The sequence below is a fragment of the Globicephala melas genome, chromosome 1 (genome assembly GCF_963455315.2).
Source record: "Globicephala melas chromosome 1, mGloMel1.2, whole genome shotgun sequence".
NCBI classification, from domain to species: domain Eukaryota; kingdom Metazoa; phylum Chordata; class Mammalia; order Artiodactyla; family Delphinidae; genus Globicephala; species Globicephala melas.
Window position 1 is genome coordinate 149997445 of NC_083314.1, and position 17798 is coordinate 150015242.

Below are 17798 nucleotides of genomic sequence, written 5' to 3' on the forward strand. Positions count from 1 at the left end.
CTTAGTCTAATGTTTTCATGGTTTATCCATGTTACAGCATGTTTTATTCCTTTTTACTGCCTTTTAATTTATAATTAAATATATTTAATTATATGTATATGTATTCTCACACACACCACATTTTATTTATTCATGTGGGTTGTTTCCAATTTTTGGCTATTTTAAATAATATAGCTATGAACATTTATATACAAGTTTTTGTATGGTTGTATGTTTCATTTCTCTTGAAATATACAGCTAGGATTGAAATTGCTGGGTTATATGGTAATTGTATGTTTAACCTTTTGAGGAACTACTAGACTGTTTTCCAACCAGTTGCATCATTTTACATTTTCATCAGCAGTGTATGAAAGTTCCAATTTCTCCACATCCTCACCAACACTTGTTATTATCTGTCTCTTTGATTATAGTCATCCTAGTGGGTATGAAGTGGTATCTCATTGCAGTTTGATTTTCATTTCTGTGATGCCTAATGATATTGAATATCTTTTCATGTGCTTGTGGACCATTTGTATATCTTCTTTGGAGAGATACCTATTCAGATCCTTTGCCCATTTTTAATTTTAGTCACTTTTTTTTCTGTTAAGTTGCAAGGTTCTTTATGTGTTTTAGATACAATTTTTTGTCAGGTATATCATTTGGCTCTTAACATTTAGGTCTTTGATCCATTTTGAGTTAATATTTGCATATATGGTGTGAGATAGGGGACCAACTGCATTCTTACATTCACATTGTTCCCCTTTCCCCACAGTATTATCTATAACTTTTTTGTTAATTAAAAAAGAAGTTTTTTTTAAACAATCTAAAACTTAAAGAAAAGTTGCAAGTACGATACAAAGAACTTGATTTCTTGAACCATTCAGAGTAGGTTGCTGACATGATAGTCCATGATGACCATGTTTGTGTGTATTTCCCACCAATAAGAACATTCTCCAACGTAACCACAATACAACTATCAAAATCAGAAAATTAACATTGATGCATTACTACCATCTCATCCTCAGATCCCATTCAGGTGTTGCCATTGTCCCAGTAATGTCTTTTATAACAAAAGGAGCCAGTCCAGACTCACACATTGTATTTAATTGTCATGATTCTCTAGTCTTCTTCAATCTGGAACAGTCCCTCAGTCTTTCTTGACTTTCATGACCTTAACATTTTTGAAGATTCCAAGCCAGTTTTGTTTTTCTTTTTTTAGAGGGAATCTTTTTTTTTAAAATAAATTTATTTATTTTATTTATTTTTGGCTGTGTTGGGTCTTCATTGCTGCGTGTGGACTTTCTTTAGTTGCGGCTAGTGGGGGCTACTCTTCGTTGAGGTGCGTGGGCTTCTCATTGCGGTGGCTTCTCTTCTTGCGGAGCACAGGCTCTAGGTGTGTGGTGCACGGGCTTAGTTGCTCCGTGGCATGTGGGATCTTCCTGGGCCAGGGCTCGAACCATGTCCCCTGCATTGGCAGGCAGATTCTTAACCACTGCACCACCAGGGAAGCACCAAGCCAGTTATTTTGTAGAATGTCTTTCAGTTGTGGTTTGTCTGATGATTTGTCTGTGGTTTGTCTGATTTCCTCATGATTAGATTCAGCTTATGCATATATGGCAGGTATTTGGCAGAAGTGATGTTGTGTCCGTGATGCATCCTGTTGGGGGCCCATGATCTCACCATTACTGTTGGTAGTAACCTTGATTAAGGTATATTTGTCAGGTTTCTCCACTATTATATTAGTCTTTTTCAATACTTTTGTGATTAATAAGCATTTGTGGGAAGGCCTTCAAAATTATATGTCTTCCTCATTAATCTTTCAATTTTTTCATTTATTTATTTATATCTGTGTGGACACATAGATTCCTATTTTGTTTAATGGTTTATATTCCCTTACTATTGTTATTTGTATTGATGCTCCAGTTATCCCAGATTTGGTAGTGGGAGCCCCTTCAAGCTGACTTCTTTGTTCTTTTGTCATGGCCCCTCATTCTTTGAGTACTTGGTTACTTTTTAGCACAACATAATGTTCCAGGTACATTTGGTACTTGCTCTGCCCAACCTCAGCCATTTCTTCAAAGAGCCCTGGTTCCTTTTAGTACAGAATGGCATTAGAAACCAAGATCTGGGTGCTAGGTGTGCATATTAGGATTTTGCTGATCCCAGGACCTCTCAGGGGACAGAGCTAGGGAATAGTTGTATTTTCTATAAGTACAGACATTTATATCTATCTATCTATCTATCTGTTGAATTCCATGAGTTCACATCAATAGCTGCAATTGCAGTCCAAACCAGGGGGTTCATTCTATTTTTCTGCCTTTCCATATCTGTAACTTCCTTTTTAGACTGTGAGAACCCCAGCTCCTATTATCTATAGTAGTTCTACTTATTTGATCCATTTCTCTGTATTACCCAGTCTTTCATAGTTATTGCTACATTCTGCCTACCCCCTCCCATCCCCTGCCCAATTAGAAATTCTTTGCATCCTAATCTGGCTTTGCCCCACTGTGTTGGGATGCCCACCTCCTAGGACTGTGTCCTTGTTAGCTTGGTCTCCAACACTCTGTGCCACCCGGGTCCCAGGCCACTGCCCTTCTTCTTCACTCACCTTCAACACCCCACGCCAAGTTGCCCTCTTGAGGATTCCCTCCTCACCCTGCTGGAGCTCTGAGATCCTTGTTGTGCAGCTGCCCTCAAACATGGACATAGTCCTCCCTCACCTGCTTTGGGCTCTGACACCAGCTCTTGGCCATCATGATCAGCTCTCCCTTAATGGCTTTTGGACTGAATTGTTTGTGAAGGGGCTTCATGTTGTCTTTTGAGAGAGAAGTTTTTTGGACATCTGTTTAGAATTAAAAGTTTATTTTTTTTTCTAATTTAGAACTATTTTATTTGAAGAGATTTTCTTCTGTAGTTCTAAACACAAAACGAATGCTGTTTGACTGCTTCAGAGGCATCATTGTATTTAAATGCATCATGTGATATATTTACATTTTAAGCCACGCTTGAAATTGAAGACTCAATACAAGCTTTTTAAAAAAAATTTATTTATTTATTTTTGGCTACATTGGGTCTTCGTTCCTGCGCGTGGGCTTTCTCTAGTTGCAGCGAGCAGGGGCTACTCTTCATTGCAATGCGTGGGTTTCTCATTGTGGTGGCTTCTCTTGTTGCGGAGCACAGGCTCTAGGTGTGCGGGCTTCAGTAGTTGTGGTGCATGGGCTTAGTTGCTCCACGGCATGTGGGATCTTCCCAGACCAGGGCTCAAACCCGTGTCCCCTGCATTGGCAGGCGGATTCTTAACCACTGCACCACCAGGGAAGTCCCAATACAACCTTTTTATTATTTTTAAAATTACTTAATTTATTATGTGTGTGTGTACAAATATACATTTTTTTAGCCTTTATTTTTTTTAATTTATTTTTTTTATATAGCAGGTTCTTATTAGTTATCCATTTTATACATATTAGTGTGTATATGTCAATCCTGATCTCCCAATGCATCACACCACCACCACCCCGCCACTTTCCCCCCCTTGGTGTCCATACATTTGTTCTCTACATCTGTGTCTCTATTTCTGCCCTGCAAACCGGTTCATCTGTACCATTTTTCTAGGTTCCACGTATATGCGTTAATATACGATATTTGTTTTTCTCTTTCTGACTCACTTCACTCTGTATGGCAGTCTCTAGATCCCTCCATGTCTCTACAAATGACCCAATTTCGTTCCTTTTTATGGCCAATACAACCTTTTTAACAAAGAAAGTATTAGTTGTAACAAAACATAACTATTCATTCTACAGATTATCATTTTTCCTAATATGACCACTAAATATAGAGCCCCTATTAAGTTTTTTTTTAGAAAAACTGACACAGTAATGCAAACTACATTTCCTTTCTCTTTACTAGTAATAAACTATGACATCCATTTGACAAAGCACTACCCAACCCTACCAAAGTCATTTCTGCAACCTTTGTAACTCAAAATTGACCATCTTTTACACTTAATCTGTCTCCTGTAAGGAATGGATGTAAATGGTTATGTCAAGTGCAGAAGTCAGTCTGTGTCAATTGGTGTGTATTTTATATTGTGTTCTTAAGTTAACACCAGAAAATGAAAAATAAGTACTCTTATGTGAATGAAACATACCCTTTGATAGTTATCACAAAGGCAGAATCAATTGATTTTTAGTCAGGACTAGTGTCTCAATGTCCATTTCTTTATTAATACTTTTTATGGAAACGTGTTAAAGGCATAGGTATAAACGCACACGTTAACAGCTTACTTCTCTCCCAATAACCACTTGCCTGGCCTTGCTCCTCCTTTTCATGGGATCAAGCTACTGAGCCCTCAGCTACAGAGGCTGTGGTGCCTAGTCAGTATTTTTAAATAAAGCAGATCTCATATCATCCTTTTCTGAAAAATGAAGTACAGAGAAGACTATGGAAAGTAGTGAGAAAGAGCATACTGTGAAAAACAAAAAACCAAAACCATAGGATGTGATGTTCAAATTTAGAGAAGAGCTGGTTCATGATAATTGTCAGTAAATCATAAAGTAGGGGGCAGATTGGGCCAGGACTGGAGAGGCAGGAAGGCCAGGGAGCCCCAGTGCGCCTGACAAAAGTGGGCATGCTCCAGATGGACAGTCTAATTACGACCATCATGGCAAACATTTTCACAAAGCTGTAAACTCTTCAAGGCCAGGGACGGTGGCTTACTCAAGTCTGTATCCCCACTTCTTAGCACTTTCTTGCGCATGATAGACATTTAATACGTATTTCTGGGAACCAGGGAACTGAGCTGAATCAGCTCACTGCTTTCAAAGCCATTTTGGGTGGTGTCTATTCATGCAATTCATTCACTCCTCTGCCAAAGGCAGGGATGACAAACAGACTTTATCTCACTCTGATGGACTGATAATGGATGCCTGGAAGCATGAATGACACAGATTTTGAGGGGACTTCCTTGGCAGTCCAGTGGTTAAGACTCCACGCTTCCACTGCAGGCGCACGGTTTCAATCACTGGTTGGGGAACTAACATCCCCGCAGGCCGCGCAGTGGGGCAAAAAAAAAACTGCATAAAGAAAAAATGACGTGGATTTTGAGACCAATTCCTGGCATGGAGGAAAGGAGTGCCGCTCATTCACAATGCCACCTTGAAAGAATGGTGGCACAGACATTCTCTATTCCCCACCCCTGGTCTAGGAGAAGGGAATCCAACGAAAAGCTAGTACTTTATAAGAAGGAAGAAAACGCAAATAGCTCGAATATTTCATTTTTTCAGGCAATTATTAGTAGAGTTCTAAAAGGACTCTTTCTTTGGCTAATGTTTAACATTTAACATAAAATAACTCTTAATTTGATTTATAATTATTTGAATCTTAGTGTACATTGGTTAATGAGCTGTGTTTGAGGAAATTAGAAAACAAATAATAATTTACATCTACAAAATAATAATATTCATTTCTCTTCTAGCTCTTCCACCAAAGCCACCTAAGCCAATGACTTCAGCCATTACAAATGGAATGAAGGACGGTTCTGTTTCTCTTCAGGATGCAGAATGGTACTGGGGGGATATTTCAAGGTAACTAGAAGGGTACTATAATTGAATGAAGTTTAAAAAAATAATTTTGAGATTATGAGTTAAAATAAAACATTTTTAATGCCCCACAAGTTGTCATTTAAAGATTACCATTTAAAAAATTGTTTAGGAGAACCTTTCAAATTTTCTAAATGCTTTTCTTCCCACAAAAAAAAGTGACAAGAAAATCTTTCAATTATGGCTGTGATTATTACTTTTAATACTGTATTGAGGATAGACTTCTGAATAAATGAAACCTATACATTTAGGATAGGTGCATGTGTTTTAGGACAAAAGATTTTTATCTGTACTTAATTTTCCTTTTCTGTTTCTAAGGCAATGGTTCCACAATCTTTGCATGCACAAGAATCATGGGGTAGGGTCCAGGAATCTGCATTTATAACCTCCCCAGGTGATTTTTATGCACCCTTCACACACCTCCTTTTGAGAAACAGGACTCTAGTATAGATTTGCTTTTTGGGTAAAATGTGGTTTTGGGAAGCTTTGAACTTACAGAAGGAAAAAATATATATGTATATATATTTTAAAATTTGAACATTGTATTTTCTTGTTTTTAAAAAGTCCTATCTATTTCTGCCAAGTCAGATTCCAGGTTGCTTCTATATTGCTCAATATGCTTGTCCTTCTCTTTCTCTTGTCTGTTCTCTCCCATTACAAAGTAGCACTCATTTCTCTTTTTTTCCTTATCATTTTAACCCTCTTTAAATATACAGTTCAGTGGCATAAAGTACATTCACATTATTGTTCAACCATCACCACCATCCGTCTCTGGAACTCTCATCTTCCCAAAGTGAAGCTCTGTACCAATTAAACACTAACTCCCCTTTCCTCCTGTTCTCCCCAGCCCCTGGCAAGCACCATCCTGCCTTCTCTTTCTATGAATTTGACTATTCTAGGTACCTCATATAAGTGGAACCATATAATATTTGTCCTTTTGTGTTTGGCTTATTTCACTTAGCATAATGTCTTCAAGGTTCATCCATGTTGTAGCGTGTGTCAGAATTTCCTTTTTAAGGCTGAATACTATTCCATTATATGTATATACCACATTTTTATTTATTCATTCATCTGGACATTTGGCTTTGGTGAATATTCGGATTGTTACAGCTTTGGGCTATTGTGAATAATGTTGCTGTGAACATTGGTGTATAAATGTTTGTTCAAGTTTCTGCTTTCAGTTCTTTGGGTGTATACCCAGAAGTGGAATTTCTGGGTCATATGGTAATTCCTTATTTAATTTTTTTTTTTTTTTTTTGTTGTACGCGGGCTTCTCACTGTTGTGGCCTCTCGCGCTGCAGAGCACAGGCTCCGGACGCACAGGCTCAGCGGCCATGGCTCACGGGCTCAGCCGCTCCGCGGCAGTGGGATCTTCCTGGACTGGGGCACGAACCCATGTCCCCTGCAACGGCAGGCAGACTCTCAACCACTGCGCCACCAGGGAAGCCCCTCCTTATTTAATTTTTTAAGGAAGACTTAATATATTTCATATTCAAATTGATCAGAAAATTTAAATTTTAGCAGTGTACAATAAAAGGATCTGTTATATTTAAATACTACGTAATTTATATTTTAAGACCATGTGGTTCTATAATTCAAGTTTCTTTTATGCTCTGCCATTTTCTTTGAGTCTTCTAGTGTTATTCCTTAAAGGCCTAAACCAGCTCTGCAGAAGGAATTTGTTATCAGTATAAATTCAAATTGGAGAATATTATATTAAAGGCTGTGAACTAAGTAAATTATCCACACTCTGATCTGACCCAGCTGCCACTGTTGCTTAAACTTAATCTTCTTTCTAAACAGCTGTTGTTTTTTTCTGAAACTCTACAAGTTCATACCTGCCTAAGGAAGCCCTAAAGGCTTAATGGAAACACTATTCCCTACAGACAGTTGAAACCTGGAAGAGTTCAAAAATCAAATACCCTTCCTTAGATTGCATAACACCAAAAATCAAAACAGAAAGAAATATCTACGGGGAGGAACTAAATGACCTCTGGCAGCCCCCATGATTCTATAACCTTAGACGTACCTACCTCCCAACTAGTCTTAGTGATAATATGTGAGAAGAACAACCAACACTTACATTTTTTTCATTTTTCCTATAATTCTGTTCTTCAGGGAGGAGGTAAATGACAAATTACGGGACATGCCAGACGGTACCTTCTTGGTCAGAGATGCCTCAACAAAAATGCAGGGAGATTACACTTTGACTCTGCGGTGAGTATTTTTCAGCATTTTGGCTAGGGTTCTACTAGGATTATTTATTTCTGGGTATACAAAGATTCCTGTATTTTATTTAAATCTTTACATACAAATTTTTTCATATTTTTATTTAATTTAGATACATAATTTTTAGTTTGGCTAACCGTCCCTTTTCTACACATTTAAATATTTAAATGTTATATTAAAAAGGCAACAGTTTTTATTTTTATGTAGCAATAAGACAGAAAGGCTTAAAATCCCTAAATGTAATGAGTAAGAAATATACTGTTGACCTTATGAGTGAAGGAGAGGTCATGGGCACAGCCTAAGGTTATTAATGATGTGCTGGGAATCCACGCCTCCAATAACAGACTTCAGAGAGTTAAACTCAACATAGATTAGGCTGATGAGGATATGTAGAAGATAAAGCAATTCTCAGCCTATATCATGCCATCCATGTGGGCGTATTAGAATCTCATAACGTGGATGTATCATTCTTTATATTTACAAAGATGGGATGTATATTTATTAAAAAACTTTATATATATATATATATATATATTTTTTTTTTTTTTTTTGCGGTACACGGGCCTCTCACCGTTGTGGCCTCTCCCGCCGCGGAGCACAGGCTCCGGACGCGCAGGCTCAGCGGCCATGGCTCACGGGCCCAGCCGCCCTGCGGCATGCGGGATCCTCCCGGACCGGGACACGAACCCACGTCCCCTGCATCGGCAGGCGGACTCTCAACTACTGCACCACCAGGGAAGCCCTATAGATATATTTTTAATTAATTAATTTTTGGCTATGTTGGATCTTTGTTGCTGTGCACGGACTTTCTCTAGTTGTGGTGAGTGGGGGCTACTCTTCGTTGCGGTGCGCAGGCTTCTCATTGCGGTGGCTTCTCTTGTTATGGAGCATGGGCTCTAGGCACACAGGCTTTAGTCGTTGTGGCTCGCGGCCTCTAGAGCGCAGTCTTAGTAGTTGTGATGCGTGGGCTTTGTTGCTCTGTGGCATGTGGGATCTTCCCGGACCAGGGCTCGAGCCTGTGTCTCCTGCATTGGCAGGCGGATTCTTAACCACTGTGCCACCAGGGAAGCCCAGATGGGATGTATATTTAAATAGGTTAGGAATACTGTATTAGATATTTCCACATTCAGTTTTAACAATTAACATAGCCTAAGGGCAGTAAAGTCTTGTGATTTTTTTTAAAGGAATATCTAAATAAAAGAATAATGATAACAATAGTGACAATAACCACTTCCTTGTACTAAGCATTTTACATTCAATATCTATTTATTTATCAAAACAACCTTATGGGGTAGGTATTATTAATATTTCCATTTTATAGATGAAGTAACTGAAGCTTAACTTTGTTAAGAAACTTGTCCTAAAGACACTTAGCTTATAAGTGGCAGAGGATGAGTTCAAATCCAGACTTATCTGTCTCTTTGTTGCCTTTCCAGCCTAGTATCTTTAGGAAAAATAATCCCATATTTTATGCTAGAAATTTGGGGTTTATATCAGTTTCTAGTAAAGACATTAATACCTTAGGACTTCAGTTGTGCTGAGGAATAATTAGTGTTCTACAGTGATTCATTCAACTTAATTTTTTCCCATTCCAGTCAGGCTTCTGTCTCTACTACTCTACACGGACAGCTAAACCAATGGCCACTTCTTTCTTACCTTACCTGACCTCTTAGCAGCATTAGTCATAGACACTTCTTCTTAGAAACAGTTTATTGTCTTGGCTGTTGTGACATCACCCTCTCCTAATTTCCTTCCTAACTCCTTTGCTCAATATCCCAGGGCTCAGAATTGGGCCTCCTTTTCTCCATTCTCCCAAGGTGAGCTTGTCCTCTCCCATGGCTTTAATATACAGCTTCGTGGTGATGATTCATAAACCTTATCTCCAGCTCTGACCTCCTGAATTCCAGATGCATATATCCAGTTGCTACTTAGATAACTAGAGGACATACTAATTTTAATATAATCAAAGCAGAATTCTTGATTTCTAATGCATCTCCTCTACCCAGACTGTTCCTCTTCTAGTCTTTCCTTTTTTCAGAAGCAGAACCACGATCTCTACAGTTACTAGAACCACAAATCTTTTTTTTCCTCCCTTTCCCTCAGCCTCACATCCAAGCCATCATTAAACGAGCCCTGCCAACTCTACCTCCAAATCTACATCCATAATCTCTTCACACTTCTCTACCATCCAAATCTAAGCCACCATCTTCTTGCTTATATTTCATAGTTACCTCCTAACAGATTTGGATATGTAGAAAGTTGGGAGAGAAGGTTTGCAGGATTAGGTAACAATAGGAACAAAGATATGAAGGTGAGGAACTATAGAGTCCTGTTCTGTGAGATGCAATCCCATTTGGCTAGAGGGTAACATTTGAAAAGAGGAAAAAGCAGTAGGGGATAGAAGGTTGGAAAAGGGTCATGTTGAAGAGGGCTTTGAATTCTAAAATTTGGAGTTTGTGTTTATTATCATAGGGAGGAGGGGGAACCATTTCATTTTTTTAAAAAATTTATTTATTTTTGGCTGCGTTGGGTCTTTGTTGTTGCACGTGGGCTTTCTCCAGTTGCAGCCAGCAGGGCCATTCTTCGCTGCAGTGAGCAGGCTTCTCATTACAGTGGCTTCTCTTTGTTGCGGAGCATGGGCTCTAGGCACGTGGGCTTCAGTAGGTGTGGCACGTGGGGTCAGTAGGTGTGGTTTGCGGGCTCTACAGCACAGGGTCAGTAGTTGTGGCGCACGGGCTTAGATGCTTCGCAGCATGTGTGATCTTCCCAGACCAGGGCTTGAACCCCTGTCCCCCGCATCGGCAGGCAGATTCTTAACCACTATGCCACCAGGGAAGTCCCCCATTTCATTTTTTAAATAGGGAAGTTATATGATCAGACCATATTTGAATAGAAAAAAATAAAAAAGGATAGAGATTAGTAAAGAGTTAAAAGGCTATTATTAATTGAGAGGGAATGATCATCCAGAATTAGATTTATTCTTTAATCATTTAATATTATTGAGTGCCCACATTGTTCTAGGAAAAGAAAATGATGGACAAGCCAGACATGGTCTCTTGTCTATAGTGTTTATATTTGGGAAGGGGTATTAGTGGGGGAGAGGGAGACAAAATAAACACATAAAAAAGAAATGAGGGAGTTCCCTGGCAGTCCAGTGGTTAGGACTTGGCATGGCCCTGGGTTCAATCCCTGGTTGGGGAACTAAGATCCCGCAAGCTGCGAGGCACAGCCAAAAAAGAAATGAGACTGAATCACTTTGTTGTACACCTGAAACTAACACAATATTGTAAATCAACTTAGTTCAATAAAAAAAAGAAAAGATAATTTCACAGTGTATGAAGTGCTATATAGGGAATACATAAGGTTATCTGATAACAGAATATGAGGAAAGGGAATTTCACATAGTTTTCAGGAGGGCCTCTCTGAGGATATGACTTTGGAAAACTGAAGGATTAGAAAGAGCCAGCCAGAAAAGTGTTCCAGGGAGAGGGAACAGAAAATGCAAAGACACTGATTTTGGAAAGATTTGGTGGATCCAATGAATGCAGAGACTGCTGTGCCTGGCTTCCAGTGTGAACCACAGAGTGGTAGGAGATGAAGTTGAAAGTGGAAAGAGCCCAGTGCAGAGAGCCTGATGAGCCATGGTAGGGAATTTGAAATTTATTTCTAAGTGCAAAAAAAATTAATAAAAGGTTTTAAGCAGGAAAATGACATGATTGAAAGATTAAATGAACTATTACGTAGGATGGTGGCTCTAGGAATGGAGTTGAGGAATCAAAGTAAGAGGCAATGTGGAGCTAAGAGCTAAAAGAATTTGATAATAGAAAAGGTATGAGGTTGAGGAGGAGTTAAAAGTGACTGGTTTGACCCCTGCGGGGCTTAGAATGAATGTGCCATTTATAGAAATAGGAGAGCCAGGAGCAGTTGATTTTTAGCTGCTTCAGAACTTCCAGGTTAAAAAATATCTAGAATATGGCTAGAAATTTAGGTTTAATGCTTAGGAGAGAGTATAGGGCCAGAAAAAGATTCAGGTACCATCTATATAGAATAATTGGAATTTTAAAGAAAGTTTATTTTGGAAAAAATGGGTAGAGGCTGAAGGCAAATTTTTTTAGGGAATAACTGTGTTTAGCAGCAGGATGGAGGCAGAGAAAGAGCAGTCTAAGAGTTGAGAGAAAAGAGTAATGTCCTAGAGGTCATGGGAGTATGAAATATTAAGAAGGAAGTGGAGATGGAGGGAAGGAAGGGAGTAGGGAAATTTCAGTCACTGCAAAGAATCTGAGCCTGGGATAGAGGAAGTGAGCAGAGTCTGAATTTGGTGACCCTCAAATGAGAGGAATGAGAGTGAAGTCAGACTGCAGAGAGTAGGTGATGAGAAAGTAGAGGTTTTTCAATTCAGTAACCATTTAAAAAAATCAGCTAATAGTATTTATTATAGAAAATCTGGATAGTTAACAAATCTTTAGGAATCTGATATATGCCAGGCATTGGGCCAGGTGCTAGGATATAAGAAGGAATAGCATGATTCTTCTGTTCAAGAAGATTACAGTGAGGGAGAGGCATAATTAAAAATCCACCACCACAATTCCTTCATGTCTTTACTTCCCTCCTTCTCTGTTTAGGGTCCATGGTCCACTATTAAAGTTACCCTTGTGAATATATCCTCTCTCCAAACTTGCTCCTCTCTCCCTTCATAGTAGTCGTCTAACTATATTCCAACACTTGTTAAATTCAACTCTCCATCTATTTTTTGCTTATACCTGGGCAGCTGAATGTGGAGAAAAATACATCATGCTGATTGGTCTCACATTAACTTTGTGACTGCTAATCTTAAGTGGGCATTTAGTACTGCCCAGCTGAATTTGCATTTCCGCAATCCATTTGCTCTCTCACTTTTCCTAGATGATAATTTCACATATTCTTTTTTTTCTCTTCAGATCAACAACCCACCTCCTTCCCTTTTAACAAGCTGCTTCCTGTTTCTCTGAGGACATGGAAGCAGTTAGAAGCCATAATTCCATCATGCTCCTGTTGCTATAGCTGTCAACATGAATGTAAATACTCTGCCTTTTTCCTGTTCCATTCGTGTCCTTGTCCAAGATCCTGTTGTGGACTGGATCCCATCCCATCCCTCTAACCTACTCAAGGACATCACCCTAGGAATTATCTTGTCCTTTCTTTTGTATCAACAGTTTTTGTCTCTCTACTGAGCCGTTCCCATCAGTATATAAATATGCTATACTGTCTCTCACTTAGGAATAGTAAATAAAGAATACTCCCTTGACTCTCTTTCTCTTTCCAGCTATTTCCCTATTTCTCTGCTCCCATTTACAGCAGTGTTCCTAAAGACAGTTCTCTATAGGCATTTCTTCTATCTCTTCTTTCATTCTCTTTAATCCATTCCAGTCAGGCTTCCTTACCATTCCACTGAAACCATTTTGTCAAGATCACTTAGTGATTCTCTACTTTGCCAAGCCCCAAGATCATTTACCCAGTTGATTATTTCCTCTTTGTTGAAATGCTTTTTTTTTAAATTGCTTTTTTTGGATACCATTTACTTATTAATTCCCCTCTCTTGGTTTCCTTTGTCATCTCCCTGACCACTAAACATTGGTGTACCCCAGGACTTAGAACTCGGACCTTTTCTCTTATTCAACTATGTTCATCTTCAAATAACATCTATAGGCTGACAATTCCTGATTTTATACATCTAGCCCAGAACTTTCTCCTGAACTTTAGATTCTTCACATAGGCTGCAGGATCCCCTGCTCTTGGATGTTCACTAGGCATCTCAAATGTAACATGTCTAAAACAAAATTGTTTTTTCCTCTTTAAACGTGTTCCTTTTATATATCCTTCTTCACTCCAATAAATGACAGTTCCGTTCTGGCTACTTAAGATAAAAACCTTGAAATCATCTTTACCTTGTCTCTTTCTCTTATATCCATATCCAGGCCACAGCATATCCTGTCAGCTCTCTCTTCAACATATATTCAGAATCCCACCATTTCTCAGTGTCTCCACTGCTACTACTCTTGTCCAGGACACCATCATGTCTTGCCTAGATTATCTTTCCACTCTACCCCTTCCCACTTTGTATGGTCTCACCTCAACCTAGCAGCTAGAATGAGCCTTTTAAAACACAAAATAGATGATATCATTCTGCTCAGACCCTCTTGTGTTTCCCTGTCTTACTCAGCAAAATCCAAAGCCATTACGATGACCCATAGGCTATTAAATGATCTAAGCTCGTTTTATATCTTTTATTTTGTCTCCCACTACTCTCCTTTTTGCTCATTCAGCCCCAGCATCACTGGCCTCATTGCTGTGCCTGGAATATGCCAAGCTTTCTTCTACCTCAGGGGCTTTGCACTTGCCGTTCCCTCTGTCTGGAAAACTTCTCCCCCAGATATCTGCTGTGCTAGCTCCCTCAATTCATTTAGGACTCTGCTAAATGTCACCTGAACAGAGTGGTTTTCCTTGTTTAACATGTATAAAATAGCAATCTCTCCACCCCCAGAATGATCTCTTCCCTTTACTCTGCTTTATTTTTTTTCCAAAGGACTTAATACCAGTTGATATATCTAGTTGTATATTTTATATGTTCTATCTTAATGAAAAATTCTTTATCCTCTTTATAAATATGGAGACACATTCCTCATGCTGCTAAATTGGAAGTTCTGTGAGAGCATGTACTATATCTGGCCTGCTTATCATTATGTCCACTGTGCCTCATACAGTTCCTGGCACATAGTAGATGTTCAATAAGTTTTTTTTGAATGAATGAGTGCTTTTTAGCTTTTCTCTAGCAGAAAGACCAGCTTGCATTTGTTGTGGGTATATGTGTGGGTATATACACCTATAGAAACTGCATATGATTAGGTGGTCCTTCTAATGTACATTTTACAGGAATAGTTCTTCATCCATCTAAACAGTGACCTTCTGAGCATTAAATTTAAATCAATCCACAGATTCAAACCAATTGTGTTTGACCTTTCACAAATCCCAGTGGTTCATTTATCATGTGTAATGGCATGGCATAAAGAGATACAGAAGCATATTTTTTCCCCATTAAGTCTGCATTCTGCTATAAGAACAGTTGAGTGGGAATGGTGCAGTATTTTGCTATGATATAATGAATACATCTGCTCTGGTTTTAGATTATACCTTATGGGACTTGTAAAACATTGCCATTTTAAGCTTTGGTTATAAATTATCTTTTAAGGGACCATTGGATATGACTCAGTAAGCAAAAGTGGTCTAAACTATTCAAGCATCAGATTACATCCATCTAATATAAATGACTCTTCAAAAGCTGTACTTTGTAAAACAGTTGAATGACAGTTGAATCATTTACATATTGTGATAGCCTAAATAAATAGTCATTTCCAAGAATTACAAGCAAATATAAAAGAAAAAATAATGTAAGGTGCTAGATTAATTACTCAGCTATAAATCATTCAAGGAGCTTAATTATGTTTGTGCATTAACAATAAAACCTTGAGTGCTGTGTTGGTGTATGTGTGACAAATGGTTATCATCCCCCTTCATGTAGAGATTGCTTCTGCTTCCCTCCACAGACACACAACCACGTACCTTTAGATCCCAAAGAGATTGTCCCTGTTCTTCCTGATATAGAATTTAAATTTAAAAATTCATTCAGAAAATAAACAAAAGATACAATTTACTTGTGTTTTGATTTTTTTTAGTGATTATTTTTGCTAAATTTGTTGATACTGGAAGCTGTGTAAGTATGCTGACCTTTAGTAACCAAGATATTTTATAGACAAAAGAAATAGTTGTTAAAAAAATATGATATTATGTATACTTCTACACACATAACATGTGCCTTTTTACCCATTCCAGTTTCATTAACATAGTAAAAACTTGTTTATAATGTAATACCAAGCTTTCATATCTCCATGTGAAAGTAGTACTTCAATAGAATTTTTTGGGAAAAAAATCTACAGTTGTTGTCTTGTTCACAGGAAGGGAGGCAATAATAAGCTAATAAAGATCTATCATCGAGATGGTAAATATGGCTTTTCTGATCCTCTGACATTTAATTCTGTGGTGGAGCTCATTAGCCACTATCATCATGAATCTCTTGCTCAGTACAATCCCAAACTTGATGTGAAGCTGATGTACCCAGTGTCCAGATACCAACAGGTATGATTACACAATTTTTTTTTGGCTGTGCTGTGCAGCATGCAAGATCTTAGTTCCCCCACCAGGGATCGAACCCGTGCCCCCTTCAGTGGAAGTGTGAAGTCTTAACCACTGGACCGCCAGGGAAGTCCCATGATTACACAAGCTCTTGATAGCTAATTGGCAAGTCATTATTTAACAACATCATTTGATTCTAACTTACCAGGCTTATCAGAAAAAAGAAGAAATTTAGATGTTTAAAATTTCCTACTTAAGATTTAAGATATTTTTAGAACTTATTTTGTGGCTACTACTCCTTAATAGCTTGTTGTATGTGTTTATTAACTTTATATAAAAATACTTCTGTTTATGTTTCCTATTCTTTATTTCTTTTGTTTACCTGTATAGGATCAGTTGGTAAAAGAAGATAACATTGATGCAGTAGGTAAAAAACTGCAAGAGTATCACTCTCAGTATCAGGAAAAGAGTAAAGAGTATGACAGGCTATATGAAGAATATACCAGAACATCCCAGGTTAGTATATTTTTGTTGTTTAGGCCAATAAGTATGCAATAAGTATTATAGTTATATCGGATTTTCTATAATTTTATAATTTTCTATAATTCACCTGACAATCTTTAGCTGTCTTAATATCTTTTTTTAATTTAAAAAGTTTTTAAATTTATTTTTTATTGATGTATAGTTGATTTACATATATAAATTCTTATATATATTTATATATAAAAATTATTTTTCAGATTCTTTTCCATTATAGGTTATTACAAGAAATTGAATATAGTTCCCTGTGCTATACAGTAGGACCTTGTTGTTTAAGCTATCTTAGTATCTTTTTGTTTTTAATTGAAGTATCCTTGATTTACAATGTTGTGTTAGTTTCTGGTGTATAGCAAAGTGATTCAGTTATACATATGTATACGTATTCTTTTTCATATTAATATCTTTTAATATCAAATAAACTGGTTTGAATAATACCAACTTATTATTGAATAAGTTTTCAATAGGGTATAAACACTGTGCTCCTATACATCTTTATTCCTCCCCCTTTATATTGTTACTACCACTGATTACATTTTTATACATTGCCAATTAGCATAGATTTATAATTATTGTTTTATGCATTTGTCCTTTAAATCATATAGGCTTTTATATTTACTTATCCAGTTACCTTTACCAGTATTCTTTATTTCTTCATGTAGCTTTTTTTTTTTTTTAATATTTATTTGGCTGCACCAGGTCTTAGTTGCGGTACGCGGGATCTTCGTTGCCTCATGTGGGATCTTAGTTGCAGCACATGGGATCTAGTTCCCTGACTAGGGATCAAACCCGGGCTCCCTGCACTGGGAACTCGGAGTCTTAGCCACTGGACCATCAGGGAAGTCCCTCTTCATGTAGCTTTGAGTTACTGTCTAGTGTCCTTTCATTTCACCCTGAAGGAGTCTCTTGAGCATTTCTTGTAGGGCAAGTCTAGTGGTAACAAACTCCTTCAACTTTTGTTTATCTGGGCATATCTTAATTTCTCCTCCTTCATTCTTGAAGGACAGTACTGCTGGTTATAGAATTTTTGGTTGATGGTTTTTTTTTTTCTCTCAGGGCTTTAAATATGCCTACCCACTGCCTTCTGGCCTCCATGTTTCAGATGAGAAATCAGCTATTAATTTTATTGGGGGTCATTTGTATATGACAGGTTGCTTCTCTCTTGCTGCTTTCAAAATTCTCTCTTTGTGTTTTGACAATTTGACTATAATGTGAAATACTTGTTTTTTTTATATCTTTGTCTATAGTTTATAATTGTTAACTGTGAAGGGTATTCCAGTCTTACTGTGC

The 17798-nt window shown here is 37.8% G+C and overlaps 1 protein-coding gene across 2 annotated transcripts in view; it reads left to right on the forward strand.

Moving 5' to 3' along the window:
- PIK3R3 (phosphoinositide-3-kinase regulatory subunit 3) overlaps positions 1-17798 on the forward strand; it is an 85596-nt gene that overhangs the window by 42413 nt on the left and 25385 nt on the right. For both annotated transcript variants that reach the window (XM_060305968.1, XM_060305975.1), the window contains exons 3-6: positions 5453-5561; positions 7695-7793; positions 15794-15974; positions 16362-16487. In XM_060305968.1, the coding sequence (XP_060161951.1) occupies positions 5453-5561; positions 7695-7793; positions 15794-15974; positions 16362-16487 (515 nt within the window). The remainder of the gene's footprint in view (positions 1-5452; positions 5562-7694; positions 7794-15793; positions 15975-16361; positions 16488-17798) is intronic.